We start from the raw sequence: 21,497 nt of genomic DNA, 5'->3' as shown, positions 1-21,497 counted from the left end.
AACTGTGTTGATTCCTATTTTCAAGATTAAAATTTTGTCTCCTAGGAATTGTCTGACATGCTGAACCAGTGTATTAGAGACATTTAGACTGCACACGATGCTTCAGAGTCGCACATTCACTAAAATTTAGGTACATTTAAAAATTTTAGATCTTATTGGCGTTAGAACATATCTACTTTAGTCAAGTCACAATAAAGAAAAATCAGGTAATCACTTTTGATTTAAGCCCAAATGATTTATTTTTTAAGTTTTCAAGACTGACTTTCGTTATTAAAACTTATTTAGTAAGTTAAGATTTCTAGAAATTTTACAATGACAATTCATAAACAAAATAGTAATTATGATGTATACTTCTTATTGGGCCCGCAAGGTGTGTCTGTACCACATGAAGTGTTATACATATACGATTCTCATTTAATTTTCAAACAACCCTGTTACATTTTATGATTCCTATTCAATCCACAGGAAAGTTGAAGGTGAAAATGGTAAGCGAAAAAAAAAGTGCTAAGTTAACAGTAAAAGGCAGAAACTGAGAGTCAAATCCAAGTTTGCCAAACTCCAGACTGAATGTTCTATTCATGATGCCATCTCTTCACAAACTGAATATAACTGGAATAACTGTCCTTACCTCAAATTCTGGACAGAATGTAAAAACAAAGGTCTCTCCAGTACCATAAAATCCATCACTCACTTTAAATGGCTCAGATGCTAATGCACCAAAAACCTAAGGATTAAAAAAAGGCATGTTCAATGACACAACTATCAATTTGTTTCTGTAAGCATTAGCCCATTATACATGTTTAAGTAAAACACACACACAAAAAAAGGAAATATACCATAGTTTTATCTGTCTGTACTTAAACAGAGAAGCATGATCAGTTGTTAAACAACTCATATTATTGGCAGGTATAAACAGTTTCTCAGTGGGAAAATGCTAGATTTTTCCTAGTTTCGAAATCTAGAAAGATGTTCATTATAACAATTAAAAAAGACAATCTAAAAAAGTGGCAGACACATTTCAGGATGACAATGTACGTATAATAAAGACAACAGCTATTGTGGTACTGTAGAACTTATGAAAGCAAAAACCCTCCAGCATAGGTAAACATTCTACTACTAAAAAGGTATGCTAGTTTTTTATTACACAGTAAATTCCATGAGGACAGAATTTGGGTCTGAATTGTTCAGTACTATAATGCCTTGGCCTTACATAGTAAAGACACACAATGAATAAGAGGCCTGGACAAGTCATTTCAATCTCTAGGTCTAAGGTTTCAGATCATGAAATGGGAATGTAGAGTCTGACTGATGACCTCTATAGTCATTATATCCCCTCATATTATATTTTCATGCTCTTAATTTTTAAATAGATTTTCTTATTGTAAGGTATGTGTATGTGTGTAAATATAAATACATATAAAATATAATTATACAGCTCAATATGGTATTAGCACAAAGCAAAGTCCCATTTAACCTTCATTCATATTAAGAAACGGGACATTACCAGCACTCCAGAAACTCTCTTTGTGCCTCCTTCGTGTGATCACCTCCACCTCGCCAAAGGAAGCTACCAGGTCTGACGACTCCAAAGATTTGTTCTGTCTGTTTATGAAACTACTGTTTCAGGGATAACCAATGTTTTTCTTACTCATCTGTGACTTTGTCCTTGGTCTCATCCTCACAAAATTATCTTTAACTTTCAAAACTTTCTCCACACTTCAAGACTGTCAATTTTCACCATTTCCCTGAACCTCACTCTTATCTCCTCTAGAGAGAAATGAACAATATAAACACCTCTTTTACTTTTCATAGGTTTTCACTATCCTAGGCATATTTTGCTTGGCACTGGAGATACTCCCATACTTTAATATTTTTTTATACCAGATTGTAATTCTTTGAAGGTAGGAACTCTTTAATTATTCATGCTCCTATCTATCCCTCTGCAGAACTCAGCATTGCTGTGTATATGTATCAAGAGCACTCAATAATTACCAAATAAACTTAATAAAATATACTAATGCTTTTTATCAAAAGAATATGCTAAAATTCCTGTTACTTCCAATCTCTTAAAAAGTAAGGTATCTATGTTGCTACTTTTCATACCTGCCCATCACTGTCTTTAATCACCATCAGTACTGGAGTGTCTAAACCTGTCATTGTTCGATAAAGGGTCTTCAAGCTTGTGCCATGCTTCCCAGTGCCATAAACAAGAGTCCATGGATAGCCGATTGTTCTTGGTGGAAGATGCTTGGTAAGCTTTGAAAAATAAATTGTTAACACATACTTGATAGCTTCTTATTGTCAGTCTGCAGAATACTAATGCCAGTTGGAATTAAATGATACTTTATAAAATATAGGCTATAAAAGTAACAGTAGAAATTATTACTGAGTCGGTGATGCCATCCAGCCATCTCATTCTCTGTTGTCCCCTTCTCCTCCCGCCCCCAACCTTTCCTAGCATCAGAGTCTTTTCCAGTGAGTCAACTCGTCGCATGAGGTGGCCAAAGTATTGCAGTTTCAGCTTTAGCATCAGTCCTTCCAAAGAACACCCAGGATTGATCTCCTTTAGAATGGACTGGTTGGATCTCCTTGCAGTACAAGGGACTCTCAAGAGTCTTCTCCAACACCACAGTACAAAAGCATCAATTCTTCGGCGATCAGCTTTCTTCATAGTCCAACTCTCACATCCATACATGACCACGGGAAAAACCATAGCCTTGACTAGACGGACCTTTAGCGACTGAACTGAACTGATGAAAGATACAGAGATGCTTGAAGAATATCTGTACATTTCTTGGTATGAAATACTAATTGTTCATTAGACAAAGAAAGAATCATACCAAACAATATATAGAGGCAAGAATCATGGATTCCTTATTGTTTGCATCCTCTGTATCAAATTAACAAAAATATCGGATGAACTGTTACCTTGATTATTAACACCTCTCAAATCTAGAGTAAGACTCTCAGAATTAGAAATCAAGCTTCAATGTTACAGCTGTATGGCTCTGAACATTTATTCAACCTCTCTAAGCCCAACTTTCTTCATTTAGAAGATGCAACAATAAGCGCATCCAACTCCTACAGGGGCTGCAACAACTAAATTAGATAACCTATATAAAGCAGGTAACTGGCACACAATAAGAAATTAAATACTGGCTATTATACTGTCTCACCTAAATTACTATTGCCATTTATTTTAATGTCTGGTTACCCAAATCTCCTAATATCTTCCATTGCATTAATTGCTATAATTTGTTTACTTTTTCTTCACTGAAGAGTAAGAATAGGAGCAATAGCCCTGCTTCTTCAGTTTTTAAATCAACTAAGAAAAAGCTATTTGACTTTCATGGGCACATACTCAGAAATGCACAGAAGTGGGTATAGCATACCTTTTCAATTTGATCTGGCAGTAAGAGATCACTGGGATCACTGAGGTTTGGTCGAAAAGATTCAGATTCCAGGTCTGCTTTCACTGGAGTAATCTGCTTTGAATTTATGTCTTCCCTCGTAGTAATCTAAAGAAGCAAATAGAAGCAATATATCAATGTAAAACCGCAAAAAACCTTTAAAATTTTTAGCCTTTTGAGAGATATCAAATCTTATACCTTGAAAAAGGTGGCTAAAGCTTTAATTTAGGATTGTAGAAGGCAAAAGATGCTCCATCTGATAACAATGGTATGTCTAATGTAGAAAGAGATTTCTGCTAAAGCAGACATTTTCCTCATGCACTACATGAATAAGGACAGGTATTGAAAGATAAACCCTGTATTTCTGTGTAAAAAGGGTAAATTGCATGCAAACTATACGTCTTCTGTTGAAGGGCAAAAGTGGGCAAGCTAGCCTGCTTTTTTTTCCTCTGTGCTATTTAAAGAGATTGTTTTTTTCATGGTAAACAAAATTTGCCAAAAATAATTAAGAAAACTTCCTGGGTGCCAATATTTTAATTTAAAAATAGTACAATAAAAAGTATAATGCTTCATTGGTATGCACGCATATGTGAATTTATATGCTTTGAAAGGTTATTGTTATTTTTTAAAATGCCCTGAAAATTTTTACTTTCTAAACACAATTTTTTTAATCCAATTGAACCAAACAATACATCTAAAAGTTAACTTGTTCACAAACCTATTTTTTAAATTAGAACAATCTGATGCACTGAAAAGAATGTATATGTTTGTTTGATGAAAATGATCTCACTGATATTCTTAAAATGATAAAAATGTTCATTAAATCAAATAAATTCTTTCAGAATGTATTATGTTGGCACTTTCTCATGTTAATTTAATCTATAAAATGCAATAATATTAGAAAGCAAAATATATGAAAACATAAGTATTACTGATGAAACTTTTAAATCGGAAAACAGAATTCTATTTGAGCAGATAACTAAAATGCAGCAATTTTCGGCGACTGTGATTCCACATAGAAATGAAATCTTGCTAAATTATTTTGTTCCTTTAACAGATTTCTTACCAAACCTTAACAACACACATTTTCAACCAATACATGTTCTGGAACTGTATTGTTTTTTGATGAGAACTATATTAATTCTTTCACATCATCATGTTTTACCATTATTTTGATGATGTGAAAGGTTAAAAAAAAAATCTGAGGCAGCATGAGAAGCATTAAAAGAAAAAAATCCAGGAAAGCGTATCTCATTAAGAAGAGGAAAACACACAATAACACACAAAACTGAAAAATGAGTTCAAATATATAGTTATTTCTGAAAAATCACAAAGATTATTTCACATATTTTAAAATAATTAATCTAGTTCTAGTGCCTAATCGATACTACTCCAAAATATTTCTAATACCAACCAGGAAAACCTCAAGGACAAAAACAATTCATCTCATTAAGATATTTGATGTAAGGTTGATACAACTGAAATATCCTTAAAGAGAACCTTGCTATCCATTCAATTTTTAAACATTTTCCCACAGTACCACATCTTTCAGATTCTGTTTAGTAAAGATTCAATCTCAAATTCAAGACATTCTTCCAATGTTAAATGAAAACTCCTCATCAATCTAAGAAACACAGTACTGAGAACAGTTCTAAAATAACAGAAAATTCCTCTGAATATTTTTTAGTAAATGAAAAGATGCCAGACAAGATAGCCCTACAGCTCTTCAAGGCAATACTGTACTCTTATTAATACAAAAAGGAATTTTCTGATGGGGCATTTTAGTGCTGCAGTCAAAACAAATCCTTCAAAAAAGAGATTTGCTCTGATGAAAGACACTAAAAATAGGAAGTATTCAATCTCTGAAGGGGTTTAAACTACTGAAGGGGGCACCTGGAGACGTCTGCAGAGTGTGCGCAGTTCTTCAGTATTTAGAGCATCGATCCTGCGGTGATACTCAGCCACTGACACTACCTGAATATGGAGACAGGAAGACAGTAACTCCACTGACAGGTGAGAAAAGCAGCCCAAATAAAATAAACCAAAAACTGGAGAAGTTTAAATGGGAAAGAGAATTGTAGTTAGGATTTCTTTCCCCACTCCATGCTGAAAATCCAAGAGATTTATATATTAATCTACAGTGAAATACACATGAATATATTTAACTTATTAACTACCACATACAACTAACTACTACTAGTACACAATGTAAATGATTTTATGGATTGTTTCATGTAGACAAAATCTGACTAAGTAGAATCACAGTCCTTTATAAAAAAAATGCTATATGAAATATAACATGTTTGCTAACATCAAAGGTAACATCTAAAATCTGTGTTGCAGTTTACCAAAAAAATGGTTGTTTCAACTCTCCCAATCAGTTTAAGTCAAACACTACATCCTAACAGCAATGCTGGAAAAATTTCTTCTAGGCAAAGGTAGCATATACCCAAGCTATACAGTCCGTATCATAACAAAGAAGTGGAAAAGCAAGAAAAAGATATGAAGCACATTTTAAAACCTAAGACAGTAAGAAAAATAAGTTCCGGAAACAGAAAATTAGATTTTTAAAAGCATATCTAATTGTATTCTCAGGCATGTCTACTTCAGTCTTTCTAAATAACCCTGAACTGAAAGTTTTTGCCTCTCCTCTACAGTACTACTTTAGAGTTGGTAATGTAGCAGTTATCTGTGACTAAAACTGAAGGACTTTCCTACATTCTAAATTACGAAGGGAAATTCTGTATCTTCTATAGTTGCCTAGACCAGTCTGTTGCACATTGCTGAATCTGAAAGCCATGAATGACAGATAAACATTATTATAAAAAGCCCACGAAAACAGACAAGTTTCCTCAGACTGACACAACAGCTACAGCTTTTTCAGATCATGACATAATTCCCAAAACAGTAAACATAATACAGTGAACTATGGTCATGCTATAATACGTGCTGAATACTCCTGAGCTATGACAAATTCCTCCTGTGATCAAACAGTTATGTGCAGAGGTTCTGGCCACAAAATGCAGTTAAACCAATTGACCCACAAGAGTTAAGACTTTTAAACTAGGTTTTTAAAAAGGTTCTTGTTCCAGTCAACTAAAAGGAATCTGTCACCTCTATAAAGAGCTAGGTAAACTTGGTGAAAGCAATGAGAGACATGAGAATACAAAAATGGAAAAGAAACTGAACAGATTTTCTCAATCTGGCCATTATTATATTAACTTATGCAAAGCAAAGAACACATGCAATATGCTCTTTACTTACAAAGAAACCCAAAGTGGTTATGATCTCAATCTCTGGGGAATTGGATGGAACTAGGTTTTCCTCCTCCTTTATCTATTTTTCTCAATGGGAACAATAAGACAAAGGAAATAATAAGAGTATATAAAAGAATGAAAACAATACGAGTACATACCAAATAGGGTTTCTGTGTAAATAAAAAGAAGACATGAAATGCACATAAAGGACTGAATATAGTGCCCACCACAGAGTAAATAGGGATTAACACTACTTTTACTTGATGATTTTCCATCAATTACCTAAGGACTAGAGGATAATGCTGAAGAGTATCCATATTTATGTTTGGTTTTTATTTTTGATATTAAAACATTTCAGTTTTCAATCTTCCCGACCCAGGAATTGAACCGAGGTATGCTGTATTGCAAGCAGATTCTTCACCAACTGAGTTATCAGGGAAGCCCAGTTTCCCTACTCTGAAATTTAAATTTAAAAATATTAAAGATTTTTCAATTAAGAACAACAGCATTTTCAATAAATATGAAAGAAAAATTAGGTACTAAAAGTAAAAAACTAAAAACCACAGCTTCCTTTTCTAAGGCACAAAAAGAACTTTCTGCAAAATATTTAAAGATCAGTTATATGTCTCTTCTGTTTTCCTATGGCATTCAGTCTACAAGAGTTTTCTATACAAGAACTTTCAAATTATATGACTTAACTATTCCTTTCCATTCTTTCCATTCTTCCACTCACTGCTTATCTTACACTTAAAGCTCTTCTTTTATCATATAAAACACACTTCCTGGAGGACAGTAAAGTTGAATTTGCTCACAAAGGGATCAGTTATAATCTATGTACCAACATCACCTAGAACAGGAACTGACAGTAAGGGAACCATACTGTCATTATAAGCTTATTATATCTGGTAATGTCATAGTTTCTCTAATGTCACAGATCAACTTTTCTAATTTTTTTAAACTATCTTCCTTTCTTGGACTTACAAACTCACCACCTCCTTACCCTTAAATATTTACTCCTGCTGTGATGAATGGAGACATACGACACTGTCAAAAGTGCAGGTTAACTAATAAAGGTTTGAAATCAAACGACTATGATCTCTGATGGCCTTGGCTTAAAGCAGTATTTCAGTTCCCTGGCCAGAGACTGAAGTCAGGCTGTGGCAGTGATAACGCAGAATCCTAGCCACTGGACCACCAGGCACAGTGGCCAGCGACAAGGCCCTTGACTCACCGGCTCTATACAAATGAATTCCCACAGGGAGACAAAATGCAGTGAAACAAGTACAGTGTTTATTAGGAGGAAAAAGGGTGTGTCATGAATAGACTCACACCAGTGAACTCAGAGAGCACGTCTCACGTTTATGGTAGTCTCAACACTCATAAGGGGCATTCTCTTCTGGGCTTCCTTTGGCCAGTCACCTTGCTTTGCCTGGTTCTGAAACTGTATCTGGCTTGTCCCGTGGACCTTCCATGTGTGTTCACACATCTCTTAGACAAGATGGATTCTCGCAAAGAGGCCTATGGGTAGACTGACGTCACCTACTATGGGAAGACAGCCCCCTGCTTTGAGCTTCAAGGAGCCTTTCAGCGCACATGTAGTCAGGACGGTCTCTGACTTTGAGAATGAGAAATATATGGTTTATTAGCTTTATTCTGGGCAAGGCTCTGATTCTCCTTCTTCCTGCTATTGTCTTCATCTTGGAGTATCTGCCCATAAAGAATAAACTCCAGCTGCTCAGCCTTAGGCCCATCTATCTCCTCCAGCAACTAGAGAAATACACTTCCCCCTATCAAAATGAATAAAAGAGATACAGATTCCTAGTATATATGGTGGATCTGAAATTAGTCTCAAATTAACTTTTAACCCCTTAGTAAATCATAATCCATGTACAGAAAGTATTATTTTATCAAAAAGATTAAACCTAAGTAGAAAATGGACAGATTGCTACAAAATGTCCTGTACCATACTCCCAAGTATTAAAGTACACAGTTGAGGAAATCAAGACCTTCTAACTAACAGTGTATTAGCTGTCTGGCTAGAAAGTCATTTCTTAAGGTGCAAAGTGGTTTAGATACACTGCTAAATCCCGTATGTAGGAACTGCTTGACAAAGGACTCTCACAAAGTGTTTGCCTAAGCATTTACTTTCAACAAATTACAAACGTAAAGGCAGAATGAAAATCCACTCATCATCCCTATTACAATAAGACATACAACTAAGAACAGAAGCTGAAAAAAGAGGAAATGTATAGTTGCTATAAATGTCGTGAATAAGAACACATTTTCCTAGAAAGAAAGAGCAATGCTTTGGTCTAACAGTCCTCTTGGGCTTCCCTGGTGGTTCAGACAGTAAAGAACCCTCCTGCAATGTGGTAGACCTGTGTTTGATCCCTGGGTTGGGAAGATCCACTGGAGAAGGGAATGGAAACCCACTCCAGTGTTCTTGCCTGGAGAATTCCATGGACAGAGGAGCCTGGCAGGCTACAGTCCATGGGGTTGCAGAGAGTCGGACACAACTGAGTGTCTTTTGCTTGGCTTCAACAGTCCTCTTTCTTGGATTTCCCCTTAGGATTATACTGTAAACAAACCTCCCTTCCCCCAACTGCCTTGCAGAGTAACAGAGATATCTGTCAATATGGAATTTTCATTTCTCATTTACTCCTTACTTTTATTCCTTAGTAAAGGGAGATGATGTAGAAAGAAAAATGTTACTAACAATGCCATTTATATTTACTTTGATATACAAAAATATTTTTTAAAAGGAGGGAATTAAAGTTGAGCTGTTGTAGCTAACAAAAAAGGGCATACAAGAGCATCCTGAACTACCTAAAACTCTGTTCTACATTTCATAATATATGACAAAGTCTTTATTACAAAATAAGACCTGGATTATGTTAAAACGTTGCTCCTTTTTGCCTTAAATTACAACTACTGTTCTCAATAGTTGCAACTTAAGTCTTTAGTCAGGCTAACTAATAAAATTTATAAAAGAGAACATACAAATAAATTATATCATAAATGAAAGGAGGCCATCACTGTTGATAATAATGGAATATTATAAACAACTCTATACTTTCAAATTTGAAAACCTACATGAAACGGACCAATTCATTGAAAGACACAAACCACTAAATTCATACAAGAAGAAACAGATCCTCTGGAATAGCTCTATATCTATTAAATTAATTAATAATTAAGTCTTGCAAAACATAAAGTACCAGATCTAGTTCTAGCCAACTAAAATGAATTAGCTACCAGTAAATGGCTGGATGGCATCACCGACTCGATGGACATGAGTTTGAGTAGACTCTGGGAGTTGGTGATGGACAGGGAGGCTTGGAGTGCTGCGATTCATGGGGTCGCAAGGAGTCGGACACGACTGAGCAGCTGAACTGAACTGAACTGAAACATTAAGATAACTCTATCAAAAGCTATGCAAGCTTGTTGAAAGCTATGACAGACAAGGTATTAGAAAAAAGGAAAAATTAACATATTTTCATTCTGGCCGATATAATGATACTGACTTCTGCAAAGGAAAAACGCATATCCTATCTCAGCTGATTTTGTACTTACAAAGAAACCCAAAGTGGTATGATCTCTAGCTCTGGAGCATCTCCAATGAATCTAGACAGATTCACTACTGAATTCAATCAAACCTTTCAGGAATAAATTACAGCAATTCTCTACAATCTCTTCCAAAAAATAAAAGCAGAGAAAATACTTCCCAACTCATTTTATGAGGGCAGCATTACCCTAACAAAAAATAAAGACATACTGCTGCTGCTGCTAAGTCACTTCAGTCGTGTCCAACTCTGTGTGACCCCACAGACGGCAGCCCACCAGCTCCCCCGTCCCTGGGATTCTCCAGGCAAGAACACTGGAGTGGGTTGCCATTTCCTTCTCCAATGTGTAAGTGAAAAGCGAAAGTGAAGTCACTCAGTCGTGTCCAACTCGTAGCAACACCATGGACTGCAGCCTACCAGGCTCCTCCATCCATGGGATTTTCTAGGCAAGAGTACTGGAGTGGCTTGCCATTGCCTTCTCCGAAAGACATACTAACAAAGACAAATTACAGATCACTATCTCTGATGAACACACATGCAAAAACCCCTCAACAAATGAATCTAATAACATATAAAAAAAGATTCATATACAGTGACTAAGTGGGATTTAATTGCATGTATGTTAAGGGATAGGGGTTTCCCAGGTGGTACCAGTGGTAAAGTACCTGCCTACCAATGCAGAAGACTTAAGAGTCGTGGGTTCAATCCCTAGGTTGGGAAGATCCCATGGAGGAGGACGTGGCAACCCACTCCTGTATTCTTTCCTGGAGAATCTCATGGACAAAGGAGGCTGGTGGGCTCCTTCAGAGGGTTGCAAAGAGTCAGACACGACTGAAGTGACCTAGCACAGCACACATGCAACGGATATGCAAGATATTTCAATATATGAAAATCAACTGATATATTCCATTACACATAAATAGATGCAGAAAAAGCATTAGTCAAAATCTCACATTCATTATAAAAGCTCTCAGCAACCTAGAAATAGAGAGTAACTCCTGAAACTTGATAAAGAAAACCTAATTAAAAAAAATCCTACAATTAAAATACTTTTCAATTCTTACTCAATATTCTAGGACGACCTAGCTAACACAGTAAAACAAGAAAAGGAAATAAAAGGTATACAGGTGGGAAGGATGGAATTAAACTCTAAGTACATGACATGATTATCTATAAAGAAAATTCTAAAAAAATCAACAAAAACCAACGGAATTAATAAGCAACTGTAGCAGGTTAGCTGGATATAAGGTTAATATACAAAAGTCAACTGCTTCTCTATATATCAGCAATGAATAATGGGAATCTGAAATGTAAAATAATACTATTTATGTTAGTACAGAAAAAATATCAGTTCTTCCCAACTTAGTTTACAGACAACACAATTCTAATAAAAATCCTATTCAGTCACTCTGTGGATATACGCAACTGATTATTTAAAGTTTATGTAGAAAGATCCCAACGCCAACACAATAATGAAGGAAATGAAGAAAACTGAAGGACTGACACTACTCAACTTCAAGACTTACTATAACCAAGACTGGATATTGGTAAAAGAACAGATCAACGGATGGAAGATACAGACCCTAGATATAGGCAAGTACAGTCGAAGCAAAGATAACACAATGAAAAATGATCTTTACCAAAGAGTGCTGGAACAACTGGACATCCACAAGCAAAAAAGTTAAACTGGACAAAGTCTTCATACTTTTTCACAAAAATTAACTAAAACCCAAATGTAAAATGCAAAACTATAACTAGAAGGTAACACAGAAAAATATCTAGGTGCCCTTGGGTTTGAAGATGCCTTTTTAGATATAACACCAAAAGCAAGTTGGATTTCATTATAACTAAAAACAACTGTTCTGTGACAGACACTGTCCAGAGAATACAAAAATAATCCATAGACTGGGAGAAAATCTTTGGAAGATTTATACCTGATAAATATGTTATCCAAAATATTCAAAGAACTCTTAAAAACGAGAAAAAAACAAAACATGAACTAAACATCTGAGCAGACAAGACTATGAAAAGATGCTCATGTTATATGTCATCTGGGAAATACAAATTAAAGAAACAATGGGATACTACTATATATGACTATATAAGACTATATACGTCTTCAGGATGAAAGCATTGATAACATTAAATGCTGGTGATGATGTGGAGCAGTAGGAATTCTCATTTATTGTTGGTAAAGGAAAAGGCAGTACAGTCACTTTGGAAAACCATTTGGCAGTTTCTCACAAAACTAAAAATACACTTATTATATAATCCAGCAATCACACTCCCTGGTATTTACCTAAATGAGCTGAAAACTTATGTCCACATAAATTTATCTGCACAAAAATGTTTATAACAATCTTTTCTTTAAGTGTCAAAACTTGGAAGTGACCAAAATGTCCTTCAGTAGGTGAACAGATTAACAAACTATGGTATGTTAAGACAATGGAATATTAAAGTGAAAGTTGCTCAGTCATGTCGAATCTTTGTGATACCATGGCATTCTCCAGGCCAGAACACTGGAGTGGGTAGCCTTTCCCTTCTCCATGGATCTTTCCAACCCAGGGATAGAACCCAGGTCTCCCACCTTGCAGGCTAATTCTTTACCAGCTGATCCACAAGGGAAGTCCAATATTAAAAGTCAGCACTAAAAAGAAATGAGTTATCACGCCATGAAAAGATAGGAAGGAGCCTTAAATTGATCTTACTAACTGAAAGAAGCTAATGCGAAAAGGCTACATATGGTATGATTCCAACCATATGATACTCTGGAAATGGCAAAACTATAGAAAGAGTAAAAACATCAGTGGTTCCCTGGTCTCCAAGTGGAGCAAAGGAGAAATGAACAGACAGAGCACAGGGTATTTTGAAGGCAGTGAAAACTACACTGTATCATCCTATAATGGCGATACATGTCATTCCATAGAATGTGTAACCCAAAGAATGAACCCCAAAGCAAACTACAGACTTTGAGTAATAATGTATAATAATATTAGCTTATACAATATAACATGTACCACATTAATACAAGATGTAAATAATAGGGGTACTGTGTTTGGAGAGAAAGGGGGTATATGGGAAAACTCTGTACTTTCCATTCAAGTTTTCTATAAACTTCGACTGCTCCAAAAAATAAAATCTAATAATTAAAGAGAAGCAAGGAAACGGTAACAAAATTCAGGGAGGTAGTTACCAATGTGGAGGTGACATGAGGTGAGAAAGAGAAAGAACACACAGGACGACACTCTTTCATTGGTAACATTCTAGTTCTTAAGTTGGATAGTGAGTGAGTGGGATCAAAGAGACTCATTTTATCATTAGGTCTCACAACTTATATACTAATAAATATGCTTTTCAACTACTAAAGTCAAATAAACAAAGAAAAATATTCTACACTGAATATATCTGTATATGTCCTTTTTTCAATTATGCTGTAACCAGAGAGCAGATGGCTCATACAATAAGGCATATATAAACACTTGTTAAACTTCCTATGAATATGTACTACAGGTAGGAAACACAGTATAGCAGAAAGAATCCTGGGTTTAGCTGTAAAACTCCTCTGTTGTAGTTTTGATTCTGTTTAACAGTCATTCATACATATGCCTAATGGATCGGTTCCAAAAACTGTCACTGAAACCAAAATCTATGGATGCTCAGGTCCCTTACAGAAAATGACAAAGTATTTGCATATATCTATGCACACCTCTCTCATATACTTTAAATCAACTATATATGACCTATGATGTGCTATGCTACGTCGCTTCAGTCCATGGGCTCTCCAGGCAAGAAAACTGCAGTGGATTGCCATTTCCTTCTCCAGTATATTACTTAGGATACCTAATACAATGTAAATGTTCTGTAAATAGTTGTAAATACAATATAAATGCTATGGAAATAGTTGCCAGCATGTGGCAAATTCAAGTTTTTCTTTTTGGAACTTTCTGGAATTTTTTCCTAAATACTGCTGATCTGTGGTTGGCTGAATCTGCAAATGCAGAACCACAGAAGGCAGAAGTGGCAGATAAGGAAGGCTGATTGTATTAGTTGGGTGAACTTGAGCAATCAAACTTAATCTATTTCTGGTTTTTCAAATGAAAATGATAATCATACCGTAGGCACTTTATGAGGAATAAATAATAGTATGTGTAAGATATATATAAAGTAGAAACTGATACAATAAATGTCAACCCTCTTCTCCTGGTTATATTCTGACGATTTTGAGAGCAAGCACAGCAAAGAATTTGAGAGCACAGCCTAGAGCCAGAACAGAATGGCTGGATTCAAACCACAGCCCCAACTTCTGGTTGCAATATGACTATCGTATGTCTCTGTTTCGTAAAATGAAGGTGAAAGTTGCAATATTCCACAGTTTGAGGATTAAATTTAAAAAACTCATGGTTAAGTGTATAGTGTTAGTATAAATAATTTTTTTTAATCAGTATTATAATCATTCCTCAGCTGAGGTCACTGGAAAGAGCTTTACATTTAAATTGGTTTTTCTTAAAATTCTAGCTGTGAGCTAATTTCTACATAATTCATCATGTGTTTTCAAACATAAAAGCCTAAAATATAAAAAAGAAATTCATCTTGTCATATATGAGGGCCTAGGAAACAACAAAAAAGGGAAATATGACAAAATCTAGTGAAGAATTGATAGAGAAAAGTGATGTTTAATATTTTAAATATTAAACAAATATAAATAATATTTAATATTTTGTGACTTTGATGTGATTAAGCTTACCCTTATAAAATGAGCTTATAAATCTTCATGGCAATTACAATTTATTGACAAACACAAAAATGGTAGAGTATATGGGTATATTAAATATATAAACAGCTTTAAGTAAATTATTAAATTTATGTTTTATATCAGAATAAACTCTGCAACAGCCTTTAAAAATAAGAGAGCAAAATGGCTGAGTAGAAAGATGCTGAGCACACGAGCACAGCAAAATCGGAATTATTCACAAAACAACTATCAGTGAAACAGACTGGAACATACCAGAAAAGATCTTTAACAACTGAAGATATATGAAGATGGGCAGGAGGGGTGGAGTCATGGTACAGTCCAGACCATACCTTTGGCAGGTGAACCAGAAACAGAAGGCTAACTATAACTGCAGAAGTTCTCTCCAAAGGAGTCTGAGTCCCACACCAGGTTCCCAAACCTGGGCATCCTCTGCTAGAAAAAACGAGCCCCCAGAATGTTTAACTTTGAAGATCAGTGGGGTTTCCTTTCAGGAGACCCAGAGAGTTGTAGGAAAAAGAAGAATTCAGTCTTAAAAGAGCACACATACTCTGAAAGACTTGGGACAGAAGCAGTAACTTGAAAGGAGCCAGAGTTAGATCATCTTGAAAATTTTGGAGTCTTCTGGAGAGGCAGGGAGCAAAAGAAGTTCACCATGGGGACAGAGACACTGGCAAAAGCCATCTTTGGAACTAATAGGTAGAATATGCTCTAAAATATACAGAATGAAGTTAAATCTTTGTCCAGTTAGCTTAAGTGAGACCCATGCTGATAAAGCAGGCTTGACTTTATCAATCACTGTGTACAACAGTGATTCAAAAATTTTTATAGATTATAATCCGTTTATAATTATTATAAAATATCAGCTCTATTCCCTGTTCTCTATGTGTAAAATGGTTTCTTTTTTTGTCATATTAACTACTCTGTTTTACATTTTAGATTCCATATGCAAGTGATAACATACAGTAATTGTTTTTCTTTAACTTTCACTTAAGCATAATACCCTCTAGGTTCATCCATGTTGTTGCAAATGGCAAATTTTCTTAAGCCTTCCTCCTACCTTACAGCTTCTAGGATTTCTACTCCAAAGCAAGGAAAACGGTTAGAAAATGGGGACCTGAGCTTGTCTATACACCAAAACACATTATACTATATTGTACCATCTTATAAAGCTCTCAAAGACATACTGGTGAGGTAATGAATATGCTGGGGTTGAGCTGTTTCTGTTCTCCAGGACAGCTTAGTTCAGTAATAAGTCCATATGAATTTTCTCACCTTTAAAATGGCAAGTGACACTACTGACTTTGCAACTTATTGGGAAGGTTAAATGAAGTATTATATATACACTAACTATGTGCAGAGCTAAGGACCAATGAGAAGCATGCTCTCATGTCTGACAAAATCACATAACACCTTACTATAAGGTTGAAAATGAATCTGTGACTGTAATAAATGTGTGATGCACATTATAATGACCTACAAAGTTCAAAATATCCACATTTTGCCTGTATTTGTAATGAACTATATTATAGTATTAGCAAACTAATGATAAATGTTAATTCAAACTGCAAATATAAAATAAATGAAAAGCATCACTGTTCTTTTTTTTTTTTTTTAAAAAAAAAGCTGTGTTAATTGGCTAATCTGATAATCTGATCAGAATTTTAACAAATTCAATCATTTCAGATGACTAAACCCTCTGTGGTGATGTTTCATAAACAAAAACTTGAAATCATCAACTTAAAAATAAAAACATTTAACAAAGTACTCTCAGCCAAATTAAAACACCACTAATAGAAATCATTTTGATATTTTTACACAATTGAGAGTGGCAAGCTGCTGGGGCAACTTTCAAAGTCACTCTGGGGTCTAAGTATATATCTAGTCTCATTTAAATCACCTACAATTATAGTACAAATAAAACAAACATTCATAAGGCAAGATATGATCCTAAACTACCAAAGAAAGAACAACTGGCAATACATTTTCTAACAAACAATTCATAAATACTTATACCAAAAAATACCTAGGAGTCTTATAATAGTAAGGTTGACTAAGATTTTTGTTAGAATATTATTTAAAGTTTTGTATTAGGCAGTAATGCTTGAAACTTTTTGGATAGCTTAAAAAAGGTCTTTTCTCATATGGCTAAAATAACAGTCTTCATACACTAAATTATAAATGTATTTGGTTTGGGAGCCAATCAATAAAAATAAAAATTCATTAAGAAGGTTCTACTTATTTTTAAGCAAAACAAAAATTTACTCCTTTTTAAGGAAAACAAAATTCTGAGTATTTCCCTACAAAGCTTAACTTGAAAATTAAAGCAGTAATAAAAATTCTATAACTACCTGCTGATGCAAAACAGGAAAACCAAAATACTTTGACAAGCCAAAATCATAGTCCCTTATTTATTTCCTTTGGAAGATATTTAGGATTAGCAGAAATAACTTGAAGGCACTTTTTTTACAGTCATACAATTTTGAATTCTGTAAGTATTCCTTATGCTTAAATTTTAGAATTGCATAATTCTGCAGAATGCCACCATAAAAAGACTAGTAAATATAGACATTGAAATCATCAACTAAGATTTACCAGAGTATATTTTTGATTAATTGGTTGATGCCTTCTCCCCTTTTTCCCATACCAGAGACGAGACATTTCCTTTCCAGGACAAATTAAGCTACATCATCTCCTAAGAACTGTTTTAAAAAGCATTCTTCCTCTGTCAAAGATCCATTTCCAGCACAAGAGCACTACTACAGTGACAAAACAGTTTGCTGGAGACAAAGATTTGATTGACAAGACAGAGAGCTAATCACTAAGTAGTATCCATTGCAAAGATAGTCCTGAGTGGAGACTGTTAAGATGGGGAGGGAAGAGAGGATTTCCCATGTTTAAGTTTGGTTGCACTGTGCCCAAATGTGCAAAGAAAGGACTCAAAGGTTTAAAGATACAGAGCATGTATTTCCAAACACCAGTACATTAAGAAATACACTAAAAATACCTCAGTCATAAAAAAAGTAATCAGTACAGTTTCCAGAGTCCCTTCCAAAGTACACAAATGATTTCAATTAACATTTTATTGTCTGTTTCAACAGTCATAAAATTGTTCCTTATTTATATCTAAGAATCCTATAACATTTCATCTTATATGTATTTTTAAGCATTAAGACATCCTTTGAGGACTTTTAGAGTGACTATAAAAATGAAGCCAATCTACTACAAATAAATCCTATACAAATATTCAGTGTGACCTGAAAATTCCTCTGAGTATTACACAGCCCATTTTTAAACTGCATTTCCTAACACTTAGTTTCTTGAAAAATCTATTATGCCTAGGTATATACTTCACTAACAAGGGGTATCCTGAATGTAACTCAATTTTTAAGATTAAATACTATTGTGACTATAAACAAAAAATATCTAGATTACCTGACTTTTAACTAGAGGAAAATAATACACTGAATGTATTTTAATGATACACTGAATATTTCTTCCATTTTAAATTAAATCTGTTCTTCCCCCTTTACCTTGCTGTGTGTACACACAAAGCTGTGCACACAATGCTGCCCTTCACACATAAACAACCACTTTTCTAGTATACGCCCTGTACCATGCCCACACCCCCACATCTCCCTTCTCCACATTCCAGGAGGTGCATGCATAGGACACAGTACACCTCTGATGAACGTCCACCCTGCCACTCACACCAGCCACCCATCTATCTCCCCAACCAGCTCTACATCACACTTACCCTAAGATCTCTCTCCCACAATCCCTCATAGACACACTACAACCATCTCTATACCAGCTGTACAATACAGAGTCCTCTCACATATACCATGAACTGTGGTCACCAATCCCCATCCCTGCATTGCCTCACGCATAAAACAAGTATTAAATAATTTGGTAGTAGTGAGGTGCTATTTTGAAAACCTATCATTACTTCCAACCAAAATTTCTATAACTAAAAATATGCATACCAAAACATGGTTTAAATGAGATTTAAAAATATATATAGACACACACACCATGCTTCATTCAGTTCAGTCCCTCAGTCGTGTCCAACTCTGCGACCCCATGGACCGCAGCATGCCAGGCCTCCCTGTCCATCACCAACTCCTAGAGTTCACGCAAACTCATGTCCACAGAGTCGGTGATGCCATCCAGCCATCTCATTCTCTGTCGTCCCCTTCTCCTCCCACCTTCAATCTTTCCCAGCATCAGGGTCTTTTCAAATGAGTCATTCTTCGCATCAGGTGACCAAAGTATTGGAGTTTCAGCTTTATCATCAGTCCTTCCAATGAATATTCAGGACTGATTTCCTTCAGGATGGACTGGTTGGATCTCCTTGTAGTCCAAGGGACTCTCAAGAGTCTTCTCCAACACCACAGTTCAAAAGCATCAATTCTTCGGCGCTCAGCTTTCTTTATAGTCCAACTCTCACAGCCATACATGACTACCAGAAAAACCATAGCTTTGACTAGACGGACCTTCGTTGGCAAAGTAACGTCTCTGCTTTTTAATATGTTGTCTAGTTGGTTAATGTATATATGTGTGTGTATATATATATATATATATAAAACATATATATACACACACACACCATGCATAGGATAGCCTATTTTGTATGTCTTAGTATACATCCTCACACCTTCTTCCTAATACAGCTTTGATTTTGCTAAGGTATCTTTCAGCCATATGTTTCTGAGAAAACTGGCTTCATGTCGAGACAGAATGGGTTCTTAAAGATCTAAACCAGTGGCTCCAAAATTTTAGCTATGTCAGAATCACTTGGAACATTTGTTAAAACACAACACTGGGCTCAAAAACCAGTTTCTGTTAAGTAGACTGCAGTGGAGCCTGAAAATGGACTTTTTAATGTTTTGGTGTGCCACAGCTTGTGGAATTTTAGCTCCCCTACCAAGGACTGAATCTCGGTCCTCAGCAGGGAGAGCACAGAATGCCAACCACTGGACCACCGGTGAATTTCCTTAACTTTATAAACAATTCCTAGATACTACTGCTGCTGCTGCTCGGGGGACTATACTTTGAAAAACAATTAAACCACAATGAACTATCATGTCACACCAGTTAGAATAGCTATTATCGAAAAAACAAGATATAAGAAACATGGGAGAAAATACGGAGAAACGGGAGACCCTTGTGCACTAATGGTGGGAATGGATTGTATCGACAAACTGGTATAGCTACTATGAAAAACAGTATACAGAGGTTCTTTAAAAAATTAAAAATAAAACTATTATATGATCCAGCAATTCCACTCCTGGTTATTTATCTGAAGATTGAAAACTAATTTTTAAAAAAGATGTATGTACCACCATAATCACTGCAGCATTATTTATAATACCTAAGATAAGGAAAAGATATGGGAAAGGTTAAAGGCAAGAGGAGAAGCGGCTGGCAGAGGATGAGATGGCATCCACGACTCAATGGACATAGTTTGAGCAAACTCCAGGAGACAATGGAGGACAGAGGAGCCTGGCATGCTGCAGTTCATGGGGTCCAGAGAGTAGACGACACCACCCTAATGGCAGAAAATGAAGAAGAACTAAAGAGCCTCTTGATGAAAGTAAAAGAGAGTGAAAAAGTTGGCTTAAAGCTCAACATTCAGAAAACTAAGATCATGGCATCCAGTCCCATCACTTCATGGCAGATAGATGGGGAAACAGCATAAAAAGTGGCTGACTTTATTTTTCTGGGCTCCAAAATCACTGCAGATGGTGATTGCAGCCATGAAATTAAAAGACGCTTCCTGAACTGTGGTGTTGGAGAAGACTCTTGAGAGTCCCTTGGACTGCAAGGAGATCCAACCAGTCCATTCTAAAGGAGATCAGTCCTGGGTGTTCATTGGAAGGACTGAGGCTGAAGCTGAAACTCCAATACTTTGGCCACCTCATGCGAAGAGTTGACTCACTGGAAAAGACTCTGATGCTGGGAGGGATTGGGGGCAGGAGGAGAAGGGGATAACAGAGGATGAGATGGTTGGATGGCATCACCGATTCGATGGACATGGGTTTGGGTGGACTCCAGGAGTTGGTGATGGACAGGGAGGCCTGGCGTGCTGCGGTTCATGGGGTGGCAAAGAGTCGGACATGATTGAGCAACTGAACTGAACTGAAGAGAGGAGATTTTAAAAATATTTTATCACAAAATTTTAAGTATTTATTAACTAGATTTACTGTGGTGACCATTTCATAATATGTGCAAATATCAACTCATAATGTGATACACCTGAATCTAATTAAAGTTATATGTCATTTACACCTCAATTAAAAAAGAAAAATAAACTGGTCTAAGCTATTTTAAGTGTGATTTTTTGTTTCTTGAAGCCAAATGCTTCCTAATTAATGAAAGTAATACCTACCTAGCATACATAAAATGAGCTCAGTAAATCTCCTTTCTATCCCTTCTTTTTTCATAATACTCAGAAAACATAATGCCAGGTCATTTAAATTTGGCTAGACACCCCAGAGTTTGAAGGAGATATCAA

General features: G+C 35.6%; 1 protein-coding gene across 8 annotated transcripts in view; it reads right to left on the bottom strand.

The window, feature by feature from the left end:
* Positions 1-21,497, bottom strand: part of OXR1 (oxidation resistance 1) — a 523,569-nt gene that overhangs the window by 5,782 nt on the left and 496,290 nt on the right. For 4 of the 8 annotated variants that reach the window (XM_088844753.1, XM_088844756.1, XM_055432536.2 and 1 more), the window contains 4 exons: positions 5,304-5,384; positions 3,393-3,518; positions 2,104-2,256; positions 629-724 (listed from right to left, as the gene is read on the bottom strand). In XM_088844753.1, the coding sequence (XP_088700879.1) occupies positions 629-724; positions 2,104-2,256; positions 3,393-3,518; positions 5,304-5,384 (456 nt within the window). Of the gene's footprint in view, positions 1-628; positions 725-2,103; positions 2,257-3,392; positions 3,519-5,303; positions 5,385-17,575; positions 17,733-21,497 lie in introns of those variants that run through there. The other 4 variants (XM_088844755.1, XM_055432537.2, XM_088844757.1 and 1 more) reach the window with 3 other exon arrangements.

Source organism: Moschus berezovskii, chromosome 16 (genome assembly GCF_049115385.1).
Source record: "Moschus berezovskii isolate FMDL1 chromosome 16, NW_MosBer_1.0, whole genome shotgun sequence".
In the NCBI taxonomy this organism is placed as follows: domain Eukaryota; kingdom Metazoa; phylum Chordata; class Mammalia; order Artiodactyla; family Moschidae; genus Moschus; species Moschus berezovskii.
The sequence above is the reverse complement of the archived record's forward strand: the minus strand, read 5'-3'. Positions and strand labels throughout refer to the sequence as shown.